At 45.1% G+C, this 19,127-nt stretch overlaps 1 protein-coding gene across 1 annotated transcript; it reads right to left on the bottom strand.

Moving 5' to 3' along the window:
- Nucleotides 1-7,752: 7,752 nt before the first annotated feature.
- LOC120944373 (olfactory receptor 1G1-like) lies at nt 7,753-11,373 on the bottom strand (the record flags this gene model as incomplete). Its single annotated transcript, XM_040358428.1, has 2 exons — nt 10,494-11,373; nt 7,753-7,763 (listed from the first exon to the last, which is right to left on the bottom strand). Coding segments are annotated over exons 1-2 (891 nt in total), but the record flags the coding sequence as incomplete, so codon positions are not given.
- Nucleotides 11,374-19,127: the final 7,754 nt, after the last annotated feature.

The following is a 19,127-nucleotide window of genomic DNA, read 5'->3' as shown; positions in this document are numbered from 1 at the left end:
CACCGATCTCATGCTTTCCAGCCTGGAGGAGAGATGCGGGGTCTTAGACCTCTTTCACATTGAGGCGTGGAGCCGCGGTGACGGTATAACTGCGCTATTTGTAGCGCGGCTATACCGTCGTATTTACTGCGATATTCGGGCGCTAGCGGTGAGGGCGGTATTACCGCGCTTTACCATTGATTTCAATGGGAAGGCGCGGTATAGGAGCGGTGAACACACCACTCCTATACCGCGGTAAAGATGCGGCTAGCAGGACTTTTGGAGCGCTCCTGCTAGCGCACCGCTTCAATGTGAAAGCCTTCGGGCTTTCACATTGAACACTACAGGGCAGGTTTTTTCATGCGGTATAGCAGCGCTATTTTTAGCGATGTACCGCATGAAAAATGCCTCAATGTGAAAGGGGCCTTATTGACCCCGCATCTCTCCATAAAGAGGACCTGTCACACACTATTCCTAATATAAGGGATGTTTACAGTAAAAAAAAAAAGTGTAAAAAAATAAATAAATAAGTAAAAAAAAAAAAAGAATAAAAAATAAAAAAATAAAACGCCCTGTCCCCGGTAGCTCGCGCGCAGAAGCGAATGCACACGTAAGTCCCGCCGACATATGTAAACGTTGTTTAACCCACATATGTGAGGTATCGGCGCGTGCGTTAGCGTGGCAGCAACAATTCTAGCACTAGATCTCCTCTGTAAATCTAAACTGGTAACCTGTAAAAAAATTCAAAGCGTTGCCTATGGAGGTTTTTAAGTACCGAAGTTTGGCGCCATTCCATAAGTGTGCGCAATTTTAAAGCGTGACATGTTAGGTATCTATTTACTCGGTGTAACATCGTCTTTCATATTTTACAAAAAAATTGGGCTAACTTTACTGTTTTGTTATTTTTTTAATTCATGAAACAATTTTTTTCCCAAAAAAAAGCTGTTTGAAAAATTATTGCGCAGATACCGTGCAAGATAAAACGTTGCAATGACCGTCGTTTTATTCCCTAGGGTGTCTGCTAAAAAAAATATATATATAATGTTTGGGGGTTCTGCGTAATTTTCCAGCAAAAGAATGATGATTTGTACATGTAGGAGAGAAGTGGCAGAATAGGCCCGGTATTGAGGTGGGTATAAAAGCCCGGTATTGAGGTGGTTAATGACATATGATGATTGGCATGTGATAGGGAAACCCCAGAACTCAAGGGGTTTCCAGTAACATTTTGACTGCTGAAGCCAGATTGAAAATAGATTTTTATTATTCAAGCATACCCACAAGGAAGGAGAACAGTAGAGTAGCTAGGGAGAACAATACAATTTATGTTTTCCCAAAAGGGTGGGAACTGTCTAGCTCAAGGGTCTTTGAAGACAAATCTCAATTGAAATGCACAATACTTGTTTACATTGGGCCAGATTCACAAAGAGATACGACGGTGTATCTACAGATACACCATCGTATCTCTGACTTACACTGGTCCTATCTATGCGCCTGATTCATAGAATCAGATACGCATAGATAGGGCTAAGATCTGACAGGTGTAACTGTGTTACACTGTCGGATCTTTTTTTCAATTTAAAAATGGCGCCGGGGGGCGTTCCCGCTGATTTACACTGAATAATATGTAAATCAGCGAGATACGCAAATTCACGAACGCACGCGGACCCGACGCAGTCTTCTTACGACGTTTCCGTAGCTGCTTTCCCGTCGTATACTTACCCCTGCTTTTATCAGGCGCAGCCAATGTTAAGTATAGCCGGCGTTCCCGCGTCGAATTTGAATTTTCTAACGTCGTTTGCGTACGCCGATTCACAAACACGCGCGTCGCAAGTCACGCTCACGTCGAAACCACTGACGTCCTAGTGACGTCAGTGGGAGCAATGCACGCCGGGAAATTCCCCCGGACGGCGCATGCGCATTTAAATCGGCGCGGGAACGTGCCTGATTTAAATAGTACACTCCCCCTAGCCGCGGAATTTGAATTCCGCCGGGGGATTTAGGATCCGCCGCCGCAAGTTTGGAGGTAAGTGGTTTGTGAATTAGCCACTTTCCTCTCAAACTTGCGGGAGCGGATCTTAAATCACGTAGATCGAGCGGATCTATAGATCCGCTGATCTACGTGAATCTGGCCCATAGTTGTCAATTCCAAGGCTCGTTGGCTGACCAGGTCTTGAAAGGTTGAGATAGCATTCTTTGCAAAAAAAAGGTGTAAATAGCCTTTGGAGACAATCAAGGCAATCGTTACACAGAATGAGCTAGATTCAGTAAGAGTTAGTTCGGCGTATCAGTAGATACGCCGACCTAACTCGGAATCTGCGCCAACCTAAGTTTAAGTGTATTCTCAAACAGAGATACACTTAAACCTATCTAAGATACGACGGCTTGCGCCGTCCTATCTTAGGGTGCAATATTTAGGCTGGCCGCGAGGTGGCGCTTCCATTGCGGTCGTCGTAGAATATGTAAATCACTAGATACGCCTATTCACGAACGTACGCCCGGCCGACGCAGTACAGGTACGCCGTTTACGTAACGCATTATCAGGCCTAAAGATATTCCATCAAATAGTTGGAATAGTAATGTTAAAGTATGGCCGCCGTTCCCGCGTCGAAATTCGAAAATTTTACGTCGTTTGCATAAGTCGTCCGTGAATAGGGGCTTACGTAATTTACGTCCACGTCGAAATCAATAGGACCGTGCGGCGTACTTAGCCGCAATGCACACTGGGAAATGTAGGCGGACGGCGCATGCGCCGTTCAAAAAAACGTCAATCACGGCAGGTCAAACCAAATTATCATAAAACACGCCCCCTCAGCCTATGTTGAATTAGGCACGCTTGCGCCCACCGCATTTACGCTACGCCGCCGTAAGTTAGGAGGCAAGTACTTTGGGCCAGATTCACAACCAGCGGGCGCAACGTAACTTTTCTGATTTAAGTTACACCGCCGCAAATTACACAAGTTAGTGCCCGATCCACAAAGCACTTACCTGGAAATTTGCAGCGGTGTAACTTAAATCCGTCCGGCGCAAGGCGGGCCCAATCGAATGGGGCGAGTCCCATTTAAATTAGGCGCGCTCCCGCGCCGGACGTACTGCGCATGCTCCGTCGGGTAAATTACCCAACGTGCATTGCGCTAACTGACGTCGCACCGACGTCATTTGCTTAGACGTTAACGTAAATGGCGTCCAGCACCATTCACGGACGTCTTACGCAAACGGCGTTGATGTTTAAATTTCGACGCGGGAACGACGGCCATACTTACCAAGGCTTAAGAGAACTAGGGCTCAGCCCTAGTTTTATGCGGCGTAACTCGACGGAAACTACGTAGATTTAGATCGAAGGTGCCGTTCGGGATGTTCGGGGATCACCGTAAGTCTTCATTTGCATATTCTACGCCGGCCGCAATGGCCTCGCCACCTAGCGGCCGGCCTAGAATTGCATCCTTAAGATCCGACAGTGTAATTCAATTACACCTGTCGGATCTTAGGGCTAGCTATGCGTAACTGATTCTATGAATCAGTCGCATAGTTAGAAACAGAGATACGACGGCGTATCTCGTTTGTGAATCTGGCCCCTTGTGAATACAGTACTTGCCTCTCTGACTTAAGGCGGCGTAGCGTAAATACGATACGCTACGCCGCCTTAAAGTTGCGCGCCCCTACCTGAATCTAGCTAAATGACTTTTTATGCCGCGTACACACGGTCGGAATTTCCAACAAGAAAAGTTCGATGTGAGCTTTTGGTCAGAAATTCCGACCGTGCGGTAGGCCCCATCGGACTATTTCTGTCTGAGTTTCCGACAGCAAAAATTTGAGAGCTGGTTCTCAAATCTTCCGACGGGAAAACTTCTTGTCGGAAATTCCAAACGTCTGTATGCAATTCCGATGCGCTAAAAACACACATGCTCGGAATCAATTGGACGCATGCTCGGAATCATTGAACTTCATTTTTCTCGGCTCGTTGTAGTGTTGTACGTCACCGCGTTCTTGACGGTCGGAATTTGGTGTGTATGCAACACAAGTTTGAGCCAAAATTCTGTCGGAAAAAAATCCACGGTTTTCTTGTCGGAATTTCCCATCGTGTGTACGCGGCATGACAGAATATACAACCAATATATATATATATATATATATATATATATATATATATATATATATATATATATATATATATATATATATATATAACGGCCAGATTCAGAAAGATCAGCGGATCTTTCTGCTAGCGTAACGTATCCCTGATACGTTACGCCGCTGTAACTTTGGGCGCAAGTTCTGTATTCTGAAAAAACTTGCGCCCTTATTTACGGCGGCGTAACGTATGTGTTGCGGCGTAAGGCAGCGTAATTCAAATGGGGATGTTGGGGGTGTGTTTTATTTAAATTTGACTCGACCCCGCGTTTTTTTTACGTTTTTTTTAACGGCGCATGCGCCGTCCGTAAAATATCCCAGTGTGCATTGCTCCAAATTACGTCGCAAGGACGTATTGGATTTGACGTGAACGTAAATGACGTACAGCCGTATTCGCGAACGACTTACGCAAACGGCGTAAAAAATTCAAAATTTGACGCGGGAACGACGGCCATACTTAACATTGAGTACTCCTCATAATAGCAGGGGTAACTATACGGCGGAAAAAGCCGAACGCAAACGACGTAAAAGAATACGCCGGCCGGACGTACGTTCGTGGATCGTCGTAACTATCTAATTTGCATAATCGACGCGGAATTCGACGGAAACGCCACCTAGCGGCCGGCGGAAAGAAAATGCATCTACGATCCGACGGCGTACTAAGACGTACGCCTGTCGGATCGATCCCAGATGCAGTCGTATCTTGTTTTGTAGATACAAAAACAAAGATACGACGCGGGAAATTTAAAATTACGCGGCGTATCAATAGATACGCCGGCGTGATTCTTTTGTGAATCTGGCCCAACATATTTATCTTCTAAATCAACCCAACTCTGTCTTCACAATACTTTTAGTAAATCCGCCCCGGAGCCTTTTAGCTGTCAGTATCTACAAACTGTTTAAATTCCTTACAATCTGATTGAACAATTTACAGCTACTAATTATGTAGAGAAAGGACAAACCAATCTACATACACATTGAATAGATTGTATAGGGAGGGTTTTTACGTCATTGTGTTGGTGACTGACTAAAGATTGCACAGACTGCAAACTGTATATCCAACAGAAGAGCCGGGTGTGTAATGTTTTCCATGGGAAGAAAGAAGCTCAGAGGATTGAAAAAACAGAAAAAACGCACAAAGTGGAAACTTCAAAACAAGTTAATATGCAATGCAAATGCAATAATATCCTTGACCACAGCTCTTATTCTAAGATGATCGGAAAATGACATGTCATTGATGACAGTTCTATAAACATCTGCAATAGATTGTGGCCCAGATTCTCAAAGACATACGACGGCGTATCTCCAGATACGCCGTCGTAAATCCGAATGGGCGCCGTCGTATCTATGCGCCTGCTTCATAGAATCAGTTACGCATAAATTCTGCCAAGATACGAGCGGCGTAAGTCTCCTACGCCGTCGTATCTTGGGGTGCATATTTACGCTGGCCGCTAGGTGGCACTTCCGTTGATTTCCGTGTTGAATATGTAAATGAGCAAGATACGCCGATTCACGAACGTACGTACGCCCCTTCGCAATTAGTTACGCGGTTTACGTAAGACATACGCCGGCGTAAAGATAAAGCTGGTCTCTAGGTGGCGCAGCCCATGCAAGGTATGGACGTCGGAACAAGGGTATCTTTTTACGTGGTTTATGTAAGTCGTACGTGAATGGGGCTGTGCGTAGGTTACGTTCACGTCACAGGCATTGAGCCGGCGTATCTTTGGGCGTAAATACGACGTGATAATGAGCATGCGCGCGCATGCGCCGTTCGTTCGGCCATGCATCTACATGGGGTCAAGCTTAATTTAAATACAACACGCCCACGACCTGCCTACTTTGAAATATGCGCGCTTACGCCAGCCCATTTACGCCGTAACTTAGGACGCAAGTGCTTTGTGAATACAGCACTTGCCTCTCTAAGTTGCGGCAGCGTAAATAAGATACGCTACACCCGCACATAGTTACGCCGCCCTACGTGAATCTGGGCCTGTGTTTTTGTTTTGTGATAATTCATGATAAAAATGCAATGAATGGTCATTTTGAATGGCGGCCCCAATGCAATAGAACAGTAGGAGGGCAACGCACCCACACGTCAGCGCATCACAATGCACATGCAGAAAGTTGTGGTTCTCCATATAAAAAAAGGCCATGGGCCGGATTCAGATACAATGGTGTATCTGTCCGGCCGGCGTAACGTATCTTAGATACGTTACGCCGCTCTAACTTTGGGCACAAGTTCCATATTCAGAAAGAACTTGCGCCCTAAGTTATGGCGGCGTAACGTATGTGTAGCGACGTAAGCCCGCCTGATTCAAATGGGGATGTGGGGGGCGTGTTTTATTCAAATTGTGCTTGACCCCGCGTATTTTACGTTTTTTTTGAACGGCGCATGCGCCGTTCGTGAAAACATCCCAGTGTGCATGCTCGAAAATCCTCCGCAAAACGTCATTGCTTTTGACGTGAATGTAAATTACGTCCAGCCGTATTCGCGAACGACTTACGCAAACGATGTAAAATTTCAAAACTCGGCGCGGGAACGACGGCCATACTTAACATTAGCTACGCCTCATATAGCAGGGGTAACTATACGCCGGAAAAAGCCGAACGCAAACTACGTAAAAAAAAAAGCGCCGGGCGGTCGTTCGTTTCTGAATTGGCGTAAATACTAATTTGCATATTCCTTGCGTAAAAATATGGAAGCGCCACCAAGCGGCCAGCCTGAAATTGCAGCCTAAGACACTTACACCTGTCGGATCTAAGGCCTTGTACACACGACCGAACATGTCCGATGAAAACGGTCCGCGGAGTTAACTGTGTTTCCTATTGTGTGTTCTAACTGTGGGGGGGTGGGACTAACTAGGAGAGATGTCAATTTGTGGTTTCTACTTTGTAGAAACACACGCTCTGTCATCCCTCCTCTGACAGCATGGGGATTTAATTTGTGTGTTTACACACACAAACCCCCGTGCTGCTGCTCGTGCGCGAGATCACGCGTGGCCGGTGGCCACGCGCATCGGGTACCCCACTGTGAAGCGAGCGCGCCCTCTGGTGGCTCTCCTTCGGAACCGAATAACGTACCCCATTGAAGTCTATGGGACCCAAAATCAAAAGGCTTTGATGGTTTATATGCAAGTGCCGTATTTATCGCACTTATTTCCCCTGAAAATAGGGGGCAAATCGTGGGTGCGTGTTATACGCCGATAGTGTACCTTGGAAGGTAAGAAGGGGGATGAACACAGCCATAATTCACGAGCCGTCATCTCCTGTTCGGCTCTCACATCACACACACAGTCCCGCCTCCGCCACTGGCATTGGACCAGTGTTCTGTGTATCACAGGAGCTTGTCCAATGCCGATGGCGGAGGCGGGACTGTGTGTGTGTGTGACTGCCGAGGGAGAGCCGAACAGCCGTAATTCATGAGCCGTCATCTCCTGTTCAGCTCTCACATCTCACACACACAGAACAGGAGATGACCAGGCTGCATTGATGGTGAGGTTGCACTGAGGCTAAAAAGGGGCATTGATGAGGCTGCATGAAAAATCGCAATAAGCGTATATTGATTGGTTTGCGCAAAAGTTATAGCAGTTATGACATTTATTTTTATAGTTTTTTTTTTACTAGTAATGGCGGTTATCTGCATTTTTTGTCAGGACTGCGATATTACGGCGGACAGATCGGACACTTTTGACACTATTTTGGGACCATTCACATTTATACAGCGAACAGTGCCATAAATATGCACTAATTACTGTATAAAGACTTGTAGGAAAGAAGGGACGGAGGGTTCCTGTGGCCGTCATATGACAAGTGATTAAAAAAAATAGTACCTATCACTCAAAGAAGGGTGATAGGTACTCTATATACCCATAACCTTTTTTTTTGCAAATTATCCTTAAAAAAAAAAATAAGATTCACTTCAAAAGGACTTCATTAGCACTACATTCAGGATTTGTGGAATTTCTGCAGGGTTCGCTTGAACCAAACTTTTTTCTGATTTATTCATCCCTAAAATATGCTAGGCTACTACTACGGAACACAATGTAAAAATAAAACTTTATATAAAGAATACACCTTAGGCCGCGTACACACGGTCGGTCCATCCGATGAGAATGGTCCGAAGGACCGTTTTCATCGGTTCACCGATGAAGCAGACTGATGGTCTGATGTGCCTACACACGATCCAACGCAGTGACGTAAAACACAACGACGTGCTGAGAAAAATGAAGTTCAATGCTTCCAAGCATGCGTCGACTTGATTCTGAGCATGCGCAGGTCTTGAACCGATGCTTTTGCGTACTAACCATCGGTTTTGACCTATCGGTTAGGCGTCCATCGGTTAAATTTTAAAGCAAGTTCTAAATTTTTGGACCGAAGGATAACTGACCGATGGGGCCCACACATGGTCGGTTTGGACCGATGAAACTGAACTTCAGTCCGTTTTCATTGGTTTTGTCCGATCGTGTGTACAGGTGCCTTAGGTGTCAAACACAAGGCCCGCCGGCCGAATCCGGCCCTCTAGGCCATTTCATGTGGCCCTCGCACCTCTCCTGTAACTGCAGGAGAGCTCCAGCCCCCCTCTGGTCCTCCAGACCCTTACTTTCTGCTTTCAAGCAATGCATCCAGCTTCTTCCCAACAGCAACATAAGGAAAGGGGGGTGCACTGTGATGTAAGGGAGAGCGGGGACGCAACTTCTGATGGTGGGGTGATGTAAGGGGAGGGGATGCGCTGGACCTCTAATCTTACAGATACAACCGGCCCTTTTGATGGCAATCATAATCAGTGTTGCTCACGAATATTCGCATTGCGAATATTCGTTACGAATATGGCATATTCGAATATTCGCGAATAACTCGAATTTCGCGGCCAAAATTCGCTATTCCGAATATTCGTATTTTTTCAAATTTATTTTTAAAACAGATCACAACCTATCGACGTCTAAAAGCATTGCTGGTATGATTAGAGACCCTGGGCCGAGTAGCTAAGCTGAGGCGATCCTTTTATGTTGCCGAATATTCGCAATCGCGAATATTCGATTTCCGAATATTCACAAATACTTTCTCCGCCCTTCTTTTGCATCAGAGCCAATCAGAGTTCTCCTACCACAGTTGTCAAAATTTCGCAATCAATTTCGCATTCACATTAGCGAAATTTCGATAAAATATCACGAATATTCGCGAATACTTTCTCCGCCCTTCTTTTGCATCAGAGCCAATCAGAGTTCTCCTACCACAGTTGTCAAAATTTCGCAATCAATTTCGCATTCGCATTAGCGAAATTTCGATTAAAATATCACGAATATTCGCGAATACTTTCTCCGCCCTTCTTTTGCATCAGAGCCAATCAGAGTTCTCCTACCACAGTTGTCAAAATTTCGCAATCAATTTCGCATTCGCATTAGCGAAATTTCGATAAAATATCACGAATATTCGTGAATACTTTCTCCGCCCTTCTTTTGCATCAGAGCCAATCAGAGTTCTCCTACCACAGTTGTCAAAATTTCGCAATCAATTTCGCATTCGCATTAGCGAAATTTCGATAAAATATCACGAATATTCGCGAATACTTTCTCCGCCCTTCTTTTGCATCAGAGCCAATCAGAGTTCTCCTACCACAGTTGTCAAAATTTCGCAATCAATTTCGCATTAGCGAAATTTCGATAAAATATCACGAATATTCGCGAATACTTTCTCCGCCCTTCTTTTGCATCAGAGCCAATCAGAGTTCTCCTACCACAGTTGTCAAAATTTCGCAATCAATTTCGCATTCGCATTAGCGAAATTTCGATAAAATATCACAAATATTCGCGAATACTTTCTCCGCCCTTCTTTTGCATCAGAGCCAATCAGAGTTCTCCTACCACAGTTGTCAAAATTTCGCAATCAATTTCGCATTCGCATTAGCGAAATTTCGATAAAATATCACGAATATTCGCGAATACTTTCTCCGCCCTTCTTTTGCATCAGAGCCAATCAGAGTTCTCCTACCACAGTTGTCAAAATTTCGCAATCAATTTCGCATTCGCATTAGCGAAATTTCGATAAAATATCACGAATATTCGCGAATACTTTCTCCGCCCTTCTTTTGCATCAGAGCCAATCAGAGTTCTCCTACCACAGTTGTCAAAATTTCGCAATCAATTTCGCATTAGCGAAATTTCGCAATTTTTTTTTTTTTTTATAAAATATCACGAATATTCGATTTTAGCGAATATTTCACCAATATTCGTCTATTTATTCGTGATATATCGCGAAATCGAATATGGCGTATTCCGCTCAACACTAATCATAATGCTGATGCGGTCCACAATGAAATTGAGTTTGACACCCCTGGGGCTTTCAGTAAACATGGTCTTGTAAGTATCATGCCAACAATTTCCACAAAGAGTTCTTTACGTCTTTGTTTCGTAGACTGTATATGAGAGGGTTCAACATGGGAACCACTGTAGTATAGAACACGGTTAAGATCTGTTCCAGTAAGTTATAGCGATCTGATGGGGGTATCATATACACAGCTGTACAAGATCCATAGTAGATGGCCGTGACGGTGAGGTGGGATGAGCAGGTGGAGAAGGCTTTTTTCCTGCCATCCTTAGATTTCATTTTTATTATGACCCTGAAAATCTTTACATAGGACATCAAGTTGCACATAACTGGACAGAGCCCAAATACTAAACACTCTATATACATGATGATATAAAACATTTCAGTACCACCGCAGGCAATATTGATGAGAGCTTTAGCATCACAGAAGATCTGGTGAATATTAAAAGAAGAACAAAAGAGCATTTTTAAGATGGAACTTGTAAGTAAAGATGAATTTAAACAACCGCTGATCCAGATGACCATCGTTAATAATATGCAGATTTTCTTGTTAAGTATACGGTGATAGTGTAAAGGGTGACAAATTGCGACGTATCGATCATACGCCATTATAAAAATAATCATAATCTCAACACTGTCTGCTATAAAGAAAAAGTACATCTGGATAAAGCATTTTGTAAAGGATATGGTGTTATTTCCAGACAGTAGAATGTAGAGAAGCTTTGGAATATTAACAGTAGTATAACATGTATCAATAATGGACAGGTTGCAGATAAACAGATACATCGGGGTGTGTAATTGGAAATCCAAACATATCACTGTAATGATAACGAGGTTCACCAGAATTCCAAATAAATAGATTAGGAAAAAGAAGACAATGTTGAATATGAACAGTTTTTTGTCAGCTGTCATGAAGAATGGCAAGATGTAGAATTCTAGCATAGATCCGTTGTTTTCCATAGGATATTGCTATATCTACAAAACTTTTTTTTTTTCAAAGAGAAAAGTTAAAAAGGTCTAAAAAAAAAAAAAATGTGGGTACTGAAATCTTATGATGATTATTTCAGTTATCTTTTGGCTTAGAAATATGAAGGTAATTTGTTATATTTTCATTAATTGGAATGGAAGGTTAATTTTATTTTTCAGAAATTAGTATATACAGAAATCCACATAACCAAACTTAAAAAAAAGTAAGAAAAATGTTTATTGATATAAAAATTGTAATGCACAGATCAAAGCACTTTTTCTTTGTCCTGCAAATAACACCAGTTATAATGGGCCAGATCCACATACATTTGGATCGGCGCAGCGTATCAGAGATACACTACGCCGCCGTACCTTACCTGGCGTATATTCGAATCCTCAGCGAGTTCGCGCCGTAAGTTACGGCGGCGTAGTGTATTTCTGGCGGCGGATTTCAAATTGGGCGGGTTGGGGACGGGTTTCATTTAAATGAAGCGCGTCCCCGCGCCAAATGAACTGCGTATGCGTCGTCCTGAAATTTCCCACCGTGCATTGCACTAAATGACGTCGCTAGGACGTCATTTTTTTAACTTAGACGTGAGTTACGTCTATCCCTATTCACGGACGACTTACGCAAAAAATAAAAAAAATTCAAATTTCGATGCGGGAACGACGGTCATACTTAACATGGCAAGTCTATCTATACACCGCAAAATACCAGCTTTAACTATACGCCGGAAAAAGCCGACTACAGACGACGTTAGAAAATGCGACGGCCGCGCGTACGTTCGTGGATCGTCGTAAATCGCTAATTTGCATACCCGACGTGGAAAACGACGCAAACTCCACCCAGCGGGCGCCGAAGTATTGCATCTAAGATCTGAAGGCGTACGAAGTCGGATCGATCCCAGATGCCGTCGTATCTTGGTTTGAGGATTTAAACTAAAGATACGGCGCGGGAAATTTGAAAGTACGCTGACGTATCAGTAGATACGCCGGCGTACTTCGTCTGTGGATCTGGCCCATAATGTTTTTTTTTTATTTAACTTTTTTTTAACCTCCCTGGCGGTATGATTCTTTCATATTTTAGGTGCTGAAAGCAGTACCATTATTTTGCATGGAAATTTGGCGTTTTAGATGGCAGGCCTGTAATTCTTAGGAATAACTCACCTAAATCTGTCCAAACCAGAGTCTAGTAGACGTCTCTGGTATGATAAAGTTTGAAACACAAAATCATAAATTATAATATAATAAATAATAACAAATAATAATTTAATAATAACAATACTTTTTATTTAATACATTTTAGTAAATAATATATTAAAAAACTTTTTTTGGGGGGGTCAAACAAGGGTGCAATATTATTAGTCAGTAAAAGTCTCGGGTATGGAAAATTTTAAAACAAGGTACAGCACAAAGTCCAACGTCACAGTCGGGACAATAGAAACGTTTCTTTTTCGGATTTTTCTTCCAGTGTTGTCAGGCTTAGACTCCGAGCATAGTTGCCAACATTTGTCCAGGGACACTTTGCAGCACAGCCAGTGCTTTAACTGGGCCGGAACGCGGCGGTACTCAGTACCGCCACTTCCAAAAATGGCCCTGGAGAGTACCAGCACCTCTCCGTGCGCCCAGTACGTGGGTTTACAGTACCGGAACGCAAGCCGGTGGGCTTATCGAGTTGCGGGCCGGTAATGTGTGTCAGACAGGCAGCGCAGTCACAATAGAAACTGTATGCCGCCCCGCCGGAGCCGACTCACTGCTGCCGAGTGCGCTCCTGGCTCCCTTTCCTCTGTCCTGTCACTCCTGTCCTGTGCGTTTCCTCGACCCCCCCCCCCCATGGAGGAGAGTTGGTTCATTCCCCGGCGTGCGCCGCGTGACGTCACGCCGGAGGCGAGGTGAGAGGTGAGAGGAGGACTTGCGCAGGGAGCTGTGTCGGCGGCAAGGAAAGAAGCCCAAGTCACGAGGAGCCTCAGCTCAGCCTGCGTCTACAGTTCCTAGTGCCGCTACTGTCTGGATCCTGGACTGCAACAGAAGAAAGTAAGAAAAGAATTGACTGTATTGGAGGGAGGGGGGGTTGGACTGAGGTGACCATCAGTTTTTTTATAAAAAAATGGCAGAAAAAAATATTTTTGAGTTATTTTGAGCTTGCCTTCTCTAACTAAAAAAAAACCCCATTAATTGCATCCTCACTGTGCCACCAAACGCAGCCACTGTGCCCATCAAACGCAGCCACTGTGCCCATCAAACGCAGCCACTGTGCCATCAATTGTCGCCACTCTGCCCATCACACGCAGCCACTGTGCCACCAAACGCAGCCACTGTGCCATCACATGCAGCCACTGTGCGAACACACGCAGCCACAGTGCCATCAATTGTCGCCACTGTGCCATCACATGCAGCCACTGTGCCAACTCACACTGCCACTGTGCCATCAATTGTCGCCACTGTGCCATCACATGCAGCCACTGTGCCCATCAAACGCAGCCACTGTGCCATCACACGCAGCCACTGTGCCACCACACGCAGCCACTGTGCCACCACATGCAGCCACTGTGCCACCATCAATTGTCGCCCACTGTGCCCATCTAATGCAGCCACTGTGCCCATCAAATGCAGCCACTGTGCCCATCACACGCAGCCAAGGGTATTTTCATGTTCAGTATTGGGGGGGGGGGCACCGGCGCCTAATAGAGTACCGGCACCTCTTTTGGCCCACTTAAAGCACTGAGCACAGCTATTAATTAATCACCACACTCACTTCCCCGAAGCTCCACAAACTCTGCATAATCTTCGCCAGGCGAAGATTATGCGGAGTGGGTGGAGCTTCGGGGAAGTGAGTGTGGTAATTAATTAATAGCTGTGCTGCAAAGTGTCCCTGGAATTAGTTTTTCAAATGTTGGCAACTATTAAATAGAGCAGCAAACATAAAGAAAAGAAAGGAGGGCGCACCGACCTTGTGCATTATTACTTAATTTTTTTATTAAAAACAGAATAAAAAGCAATGGTCCTACTCACAAGGAAATTTGAGTAAGGCCTCGTACACACGACAGAGTTTCTCGGCAGAATTCACAGAGAAACTCGGTCAAAACCCGGATTCTGCCGAGAAACTCTGTCGTCTGTACACTTTTGGCTCGATGGAGCCGCCGAGGAGCTCGTCGAGAAAATAGAGAACATGTTCTCTATTTTCTCGTTGTTCTATGGGAGAAGGCGGCCCGCCGAGCTCCTCGGCGGCTTCATCCCAGAACTCGACGAGGAACTCGACGTGTTTGGCACGTCGAGTTCCTCGGCCGTGTGTACGGGGCCTAAGCGCTTTTCAAATAGCTGGACTGGACCTCACCGCACCTGCCAGTAGAACCTCAGACATCAGAACGGCTGACGCGTTTCTGGGGCGTACCCCCTTCTTCAAAGCCTAGATGGTCCGTGATACCTCTTTCCTGCTGCTTGTCCTCCTTAATATAGGTATATGTGTGTGTGCACATGTGCAAGGGCGGCCCCCAGCGCTAATGGCCACTGATTAGCAGGCCCCACCCCTCTCTCAAAACCCCACCCATCCAAAGTGCCATCCCAGGAGAGAGGGCCCAAATGTGGTATAGAGAGGCATACTGTATCAAGGAAATCCCTACACAGCTGCAGAATCAATAGCCTCCTTATTTATATTATTATGGTTAGTGACAGGGGTCACAAGGGAACGGAAGGAGTGAGCGCGATCTAAGATAGGGGACACTGGCCAGATGGTCAGACAAAAAAGTCCTTAGAGCAGCAAACCACACACATCCTTGTGGGTGCTGTTTTTTTTTTCAGTGGGTGGAATGTGGTCCATAAAGTGACGACCAGTCAGTCGTTCAGGGTTCACAACACCAGCAGCCCGACGTCCAGATCGGTTTACAGCCGTTGGCGTCCGGTGCTTTATAAAGTGACGTACAACACTATGACGAGCCGAGAAAAATAAAGTTCAATGATTCCGAGCATGTGTCGAATTGATTCTGAGCGTGCGTAGGATTTTTGTGCGAAGGAATTGCATACAAGAACAAGAACTTTTGTTGTCGGAAAAATAGAGAACCAGCTCTCAAACTTTTGTTATCGGAAATTCCGACAGCAAATGTCCGATGGAGCCTACACATGGTCGGAATATCCGACCAAAAGCTCACATCGAACATTTGTTGTCGGAAATTGCTGCACAATTTTTTCACTTTGATTTTTGGGGTGTCTTTGAATTCAGCCCTCTGTAGGTGGAACGTTTTAATTTCCATCAAATTATGTGCCATCCTTTCATTCCTAACACATTACCCCGTCCATATCAGTATAGATATCCAGCATGAGATTTTTGCCCGTTGAGATCTGATATGTTTTCAAAGTGATCCTTTAATTTTTTTGAGCAGTGTACTATGGGCCAGATTCACATAGAATTACGCCAGCGTATCAGCAGATACTCCGACGTAAGTCCGAATCTAAGGCTGTCGTATGTTTAAGTGCCGTTGTATCTTAGGGTGCAAGATCTACGCTGACCGCTAGGTGGCGCTTCCATTGCGGTCGGTGTAGAATATGCAAATGATTAGTTACGCCGATTCACGAATGTACGCTTGCCCGTCGTAGTGATTTTACGTCGTTTCCGTAAGAGATACGCGGCGTAAAGATAAACATGCCCCCTAGTTGGCGTACTCAATGTTAAGTATGGCCGTCGTTCCCGCGTCGCAATTTGAAAATTTTACGTCGTTTACGTAAGTCGTCCGTGAATGGCGCTGGACGCCATTTACGTTAACGTCATTACCAATGACGTACTTGCGACGTAATTTCGCGCAATGCACGGCGGGAAAAATCGAGACGGAGCATGCGCAGTACGATCGGCGCGGGAACGCGCCTAATTTAAATGATCCATGCCCCCTACCTGGATCATTTGAATTAGGCGGGCTTGCGCCGGTGGACTTTACGCTACGCCGCCGCAAGTTTACAGGCAAGTGCTTTGTGAATCAAGCACTTGCCCGTAAAACTTGCGGCGGTGTAACGTAAAGGAGATACGTTACGCCCCCGCAGTTGTACGAGAATCTGGCCCTATGTGTTTTTAAATGTTGTTGTCTTTTTAAAAAGATCCATGTGATTGATGAAAGTGTGTGTATGCAAACGGATAGCAAATTGTGACTATAGCAAGACAATCCACTTACTTTTTTGGATTGTTGGAGAATATCAGAACACACGAATGTTACCAACTCAACCACAGAAAGAATACACAAACTCTAGAGCAGCATTATCTTTTTGTAGATAATACAGGGCACATTTTATATTCTATTTTATATTCTTCTGATGTCTGTTCTCTACAATTATTGTGAAAGAAAGGGAAGCCATTAGGGAAGAGCAATTACCATCAAGCAATGCTACAGTTGCCTCTAACGTTAAAAATAAACTATTATATGTCAGGGGAGAAAAGCTTCAAACTTTAAACTCTTTTTAACTAGGCTGTTTGTGTGTAGTAACAATACACACTCAATTATTTAAAATATATAAACAATGAAAAGTTGTATCTATAGCCATCTATAGCCATTATTTCGCACTTTTGTTACATCTCATAGTTGGTAAGGTTGAATAATGACATCGGTCCAGCCAGTTTGACCTGTATGGGTGTGTTTATGTAAATTATAATTCCCATATTACTGTATATGGTGCTTGCTAAGATACCCATCTAATAATTTTTTGAAACGATCAACATTCCCCGCTGCCACCACCACTTGTGGAAGGGAGTTCCATGTCCTTACCACTCTGTCAGTAAAGAACTCTCTACACCAGTGGTTCTCAACCTGGGGGTCGAATGACGATTTGCCAGGGGTCACCGAATCCTCGGCCACCCACTCAGCCTCTTCGCAGCCGCCCATTCAGTTCAAGGCATGGCTGGGGGGCAGAGATTAGAGGTCAGCTGACTGGTGAGGAATATGAAGTGGGAGGGGCTGGAGGAGACCCTATCTCCTGATTTTGGCATAAAAGTCACTGCTACGAGACAACAAAAAGTCAGAGACACAGTGAAGCCGGAAACAGTGAGAGGGGGAGGAACAAAAAAAAAAGGAGAATAATAATAAGAGAGATGGCTAGAGAGAGGGATGGGGGAAAAAAAACAAGAAATCTGCATAAAGAGAGATAAAAGGGAAAGAAATGTGCATGCCTCACTGTGCCCATGCCTCACTGTGCCCATTCCTCACTGTGTCCATGCCTCACTGTGTCCATGCCTCACTGTGTCCATGCCTCACTGTGTCCATGCCTCACTGTGTCCATGCCTCACTGTGCCCATGCCTCACTGTGTCCATGTGCATGCCTCACTGTGTCCATGCCTCACTGTGCCCATGCTTCACTGTGCCCATGCCTCACTGTGTCCATGAATAGACTGACGTTTAACATGGGAGTCTATGGAAGGGGTGGCCGGGTTTGAAAAAACGGTGCTCCCCAGCCATAGGTCCCCCAGACAACAAACTTTTCACACTTGTAGAGGAGAAATGGGGCTACATGTGTGCCAAGTTCCGGGTCCAGGAAACCTACAACCGGCCAGTACCAAGTCCCCAAAGGCCCCGTACACACGACCGGATCTATCCGCTGGGATTGATCCGCGGATCAGTTTCAGCAGATAGATCCGGTCGTGTGTACGGCCTAGCGGACATTTCCCAGCGGATAAAAATCCAGCCGACGGATTCCCAGCGGATAAAAATTTCTTAGCATGCTAAGAAATCTATCCGCTGGAATCCAGTCCAGCGGACTTATCCGGTCGTCTGTACAGACTCACCGGATCAGTCCGTCCGCTCCCATCCCTCGCATGCGTCGTAATGATTCGATGCATGCGTGGAAGTATTTACCTTACAGGGTCGCGCACGTCGCCGCGTCATCGTCGCGGCGACGGCGCGGCCACGTCACCGCGGATGTATTCCACGGGGATTTCGATCTGATGGTGTGTACAGCCATCAGATCCAAATCCCCCAGAGGATTTATCCGCTGGAAACGGTCCGGCGGACCGTTTCCAGCGGCTATCCTCTCGTCTGTACGAGGCCAAAGTCACTGGAGAAATGACCGTTTAACATTGGAGTCTATGTGTACCGGGTCCCCAAAATCCGGGAGCTCAGGCGCAAAAAGGTGACTTGAGTATAAGCCGAGGGGGGGCATTTTCAGCACAAAAAAATGTGCTGAAAAACTTGGCTTATACTCGAGTATATACGGTAAGTGCACTTCTATTATTAAAGAACACATTGCGCTATGAGATGTCGTTTTCTTGCTTTGCATTACATTGATGGGAGAGTTCGGAGCAAGGGGATGAGGAGTGACAGGAAGACATCCTGGTTATTTTAAATGCTGTTGACCACACTATCTGGTAAGGAGCAAACCTTATCTTATATCACGGGTGATATTATTATTATTATTATTATTATTATTATTATTATTATTTAGGTACTTACATAGCATCGTCAATTTACTCAGCGCTTTACATATACATTGTACATTCACATTGGTCCCTACCCTCATGAAGCTGACAATATAAGGTCCCTAACTCACATTCATATACTAGGGGCCAATTTTAGACAGAAGCCAACTAACCTACCAGCATGTCTTTGAAGTGTGGGAGGAAACCGGAGTACCCGGAGGAAACCCACGCAGGCACAAGGAGAACATGCAAACTCCAGGCAGGTAGTGTCATGGTCGGGACAGTGATATCACCGTGGTGATCAGCATTGGATGTAACAACTATCTGTTTCTTTGATTGCTTA

This window comes from Rana temporaria, chromosome 6 (genome assembly GCF_905171775.1).
Source record: "Rana temporaria chromosome 6, aRanTem1.1, whole genome shotgun sequence".
In the NCBI taxonomy this organism is placed as follows: Eukaryota; Metazoa; Chordata; class Amphibia; order Anura; family Ranidae; genus Rana; species Rana temporaria.
The sequence above is the reverse complement of the archived record's forward strand: the minus strand, read 5'-3'. Positions and strand labels throughout refer to the sequence as shown.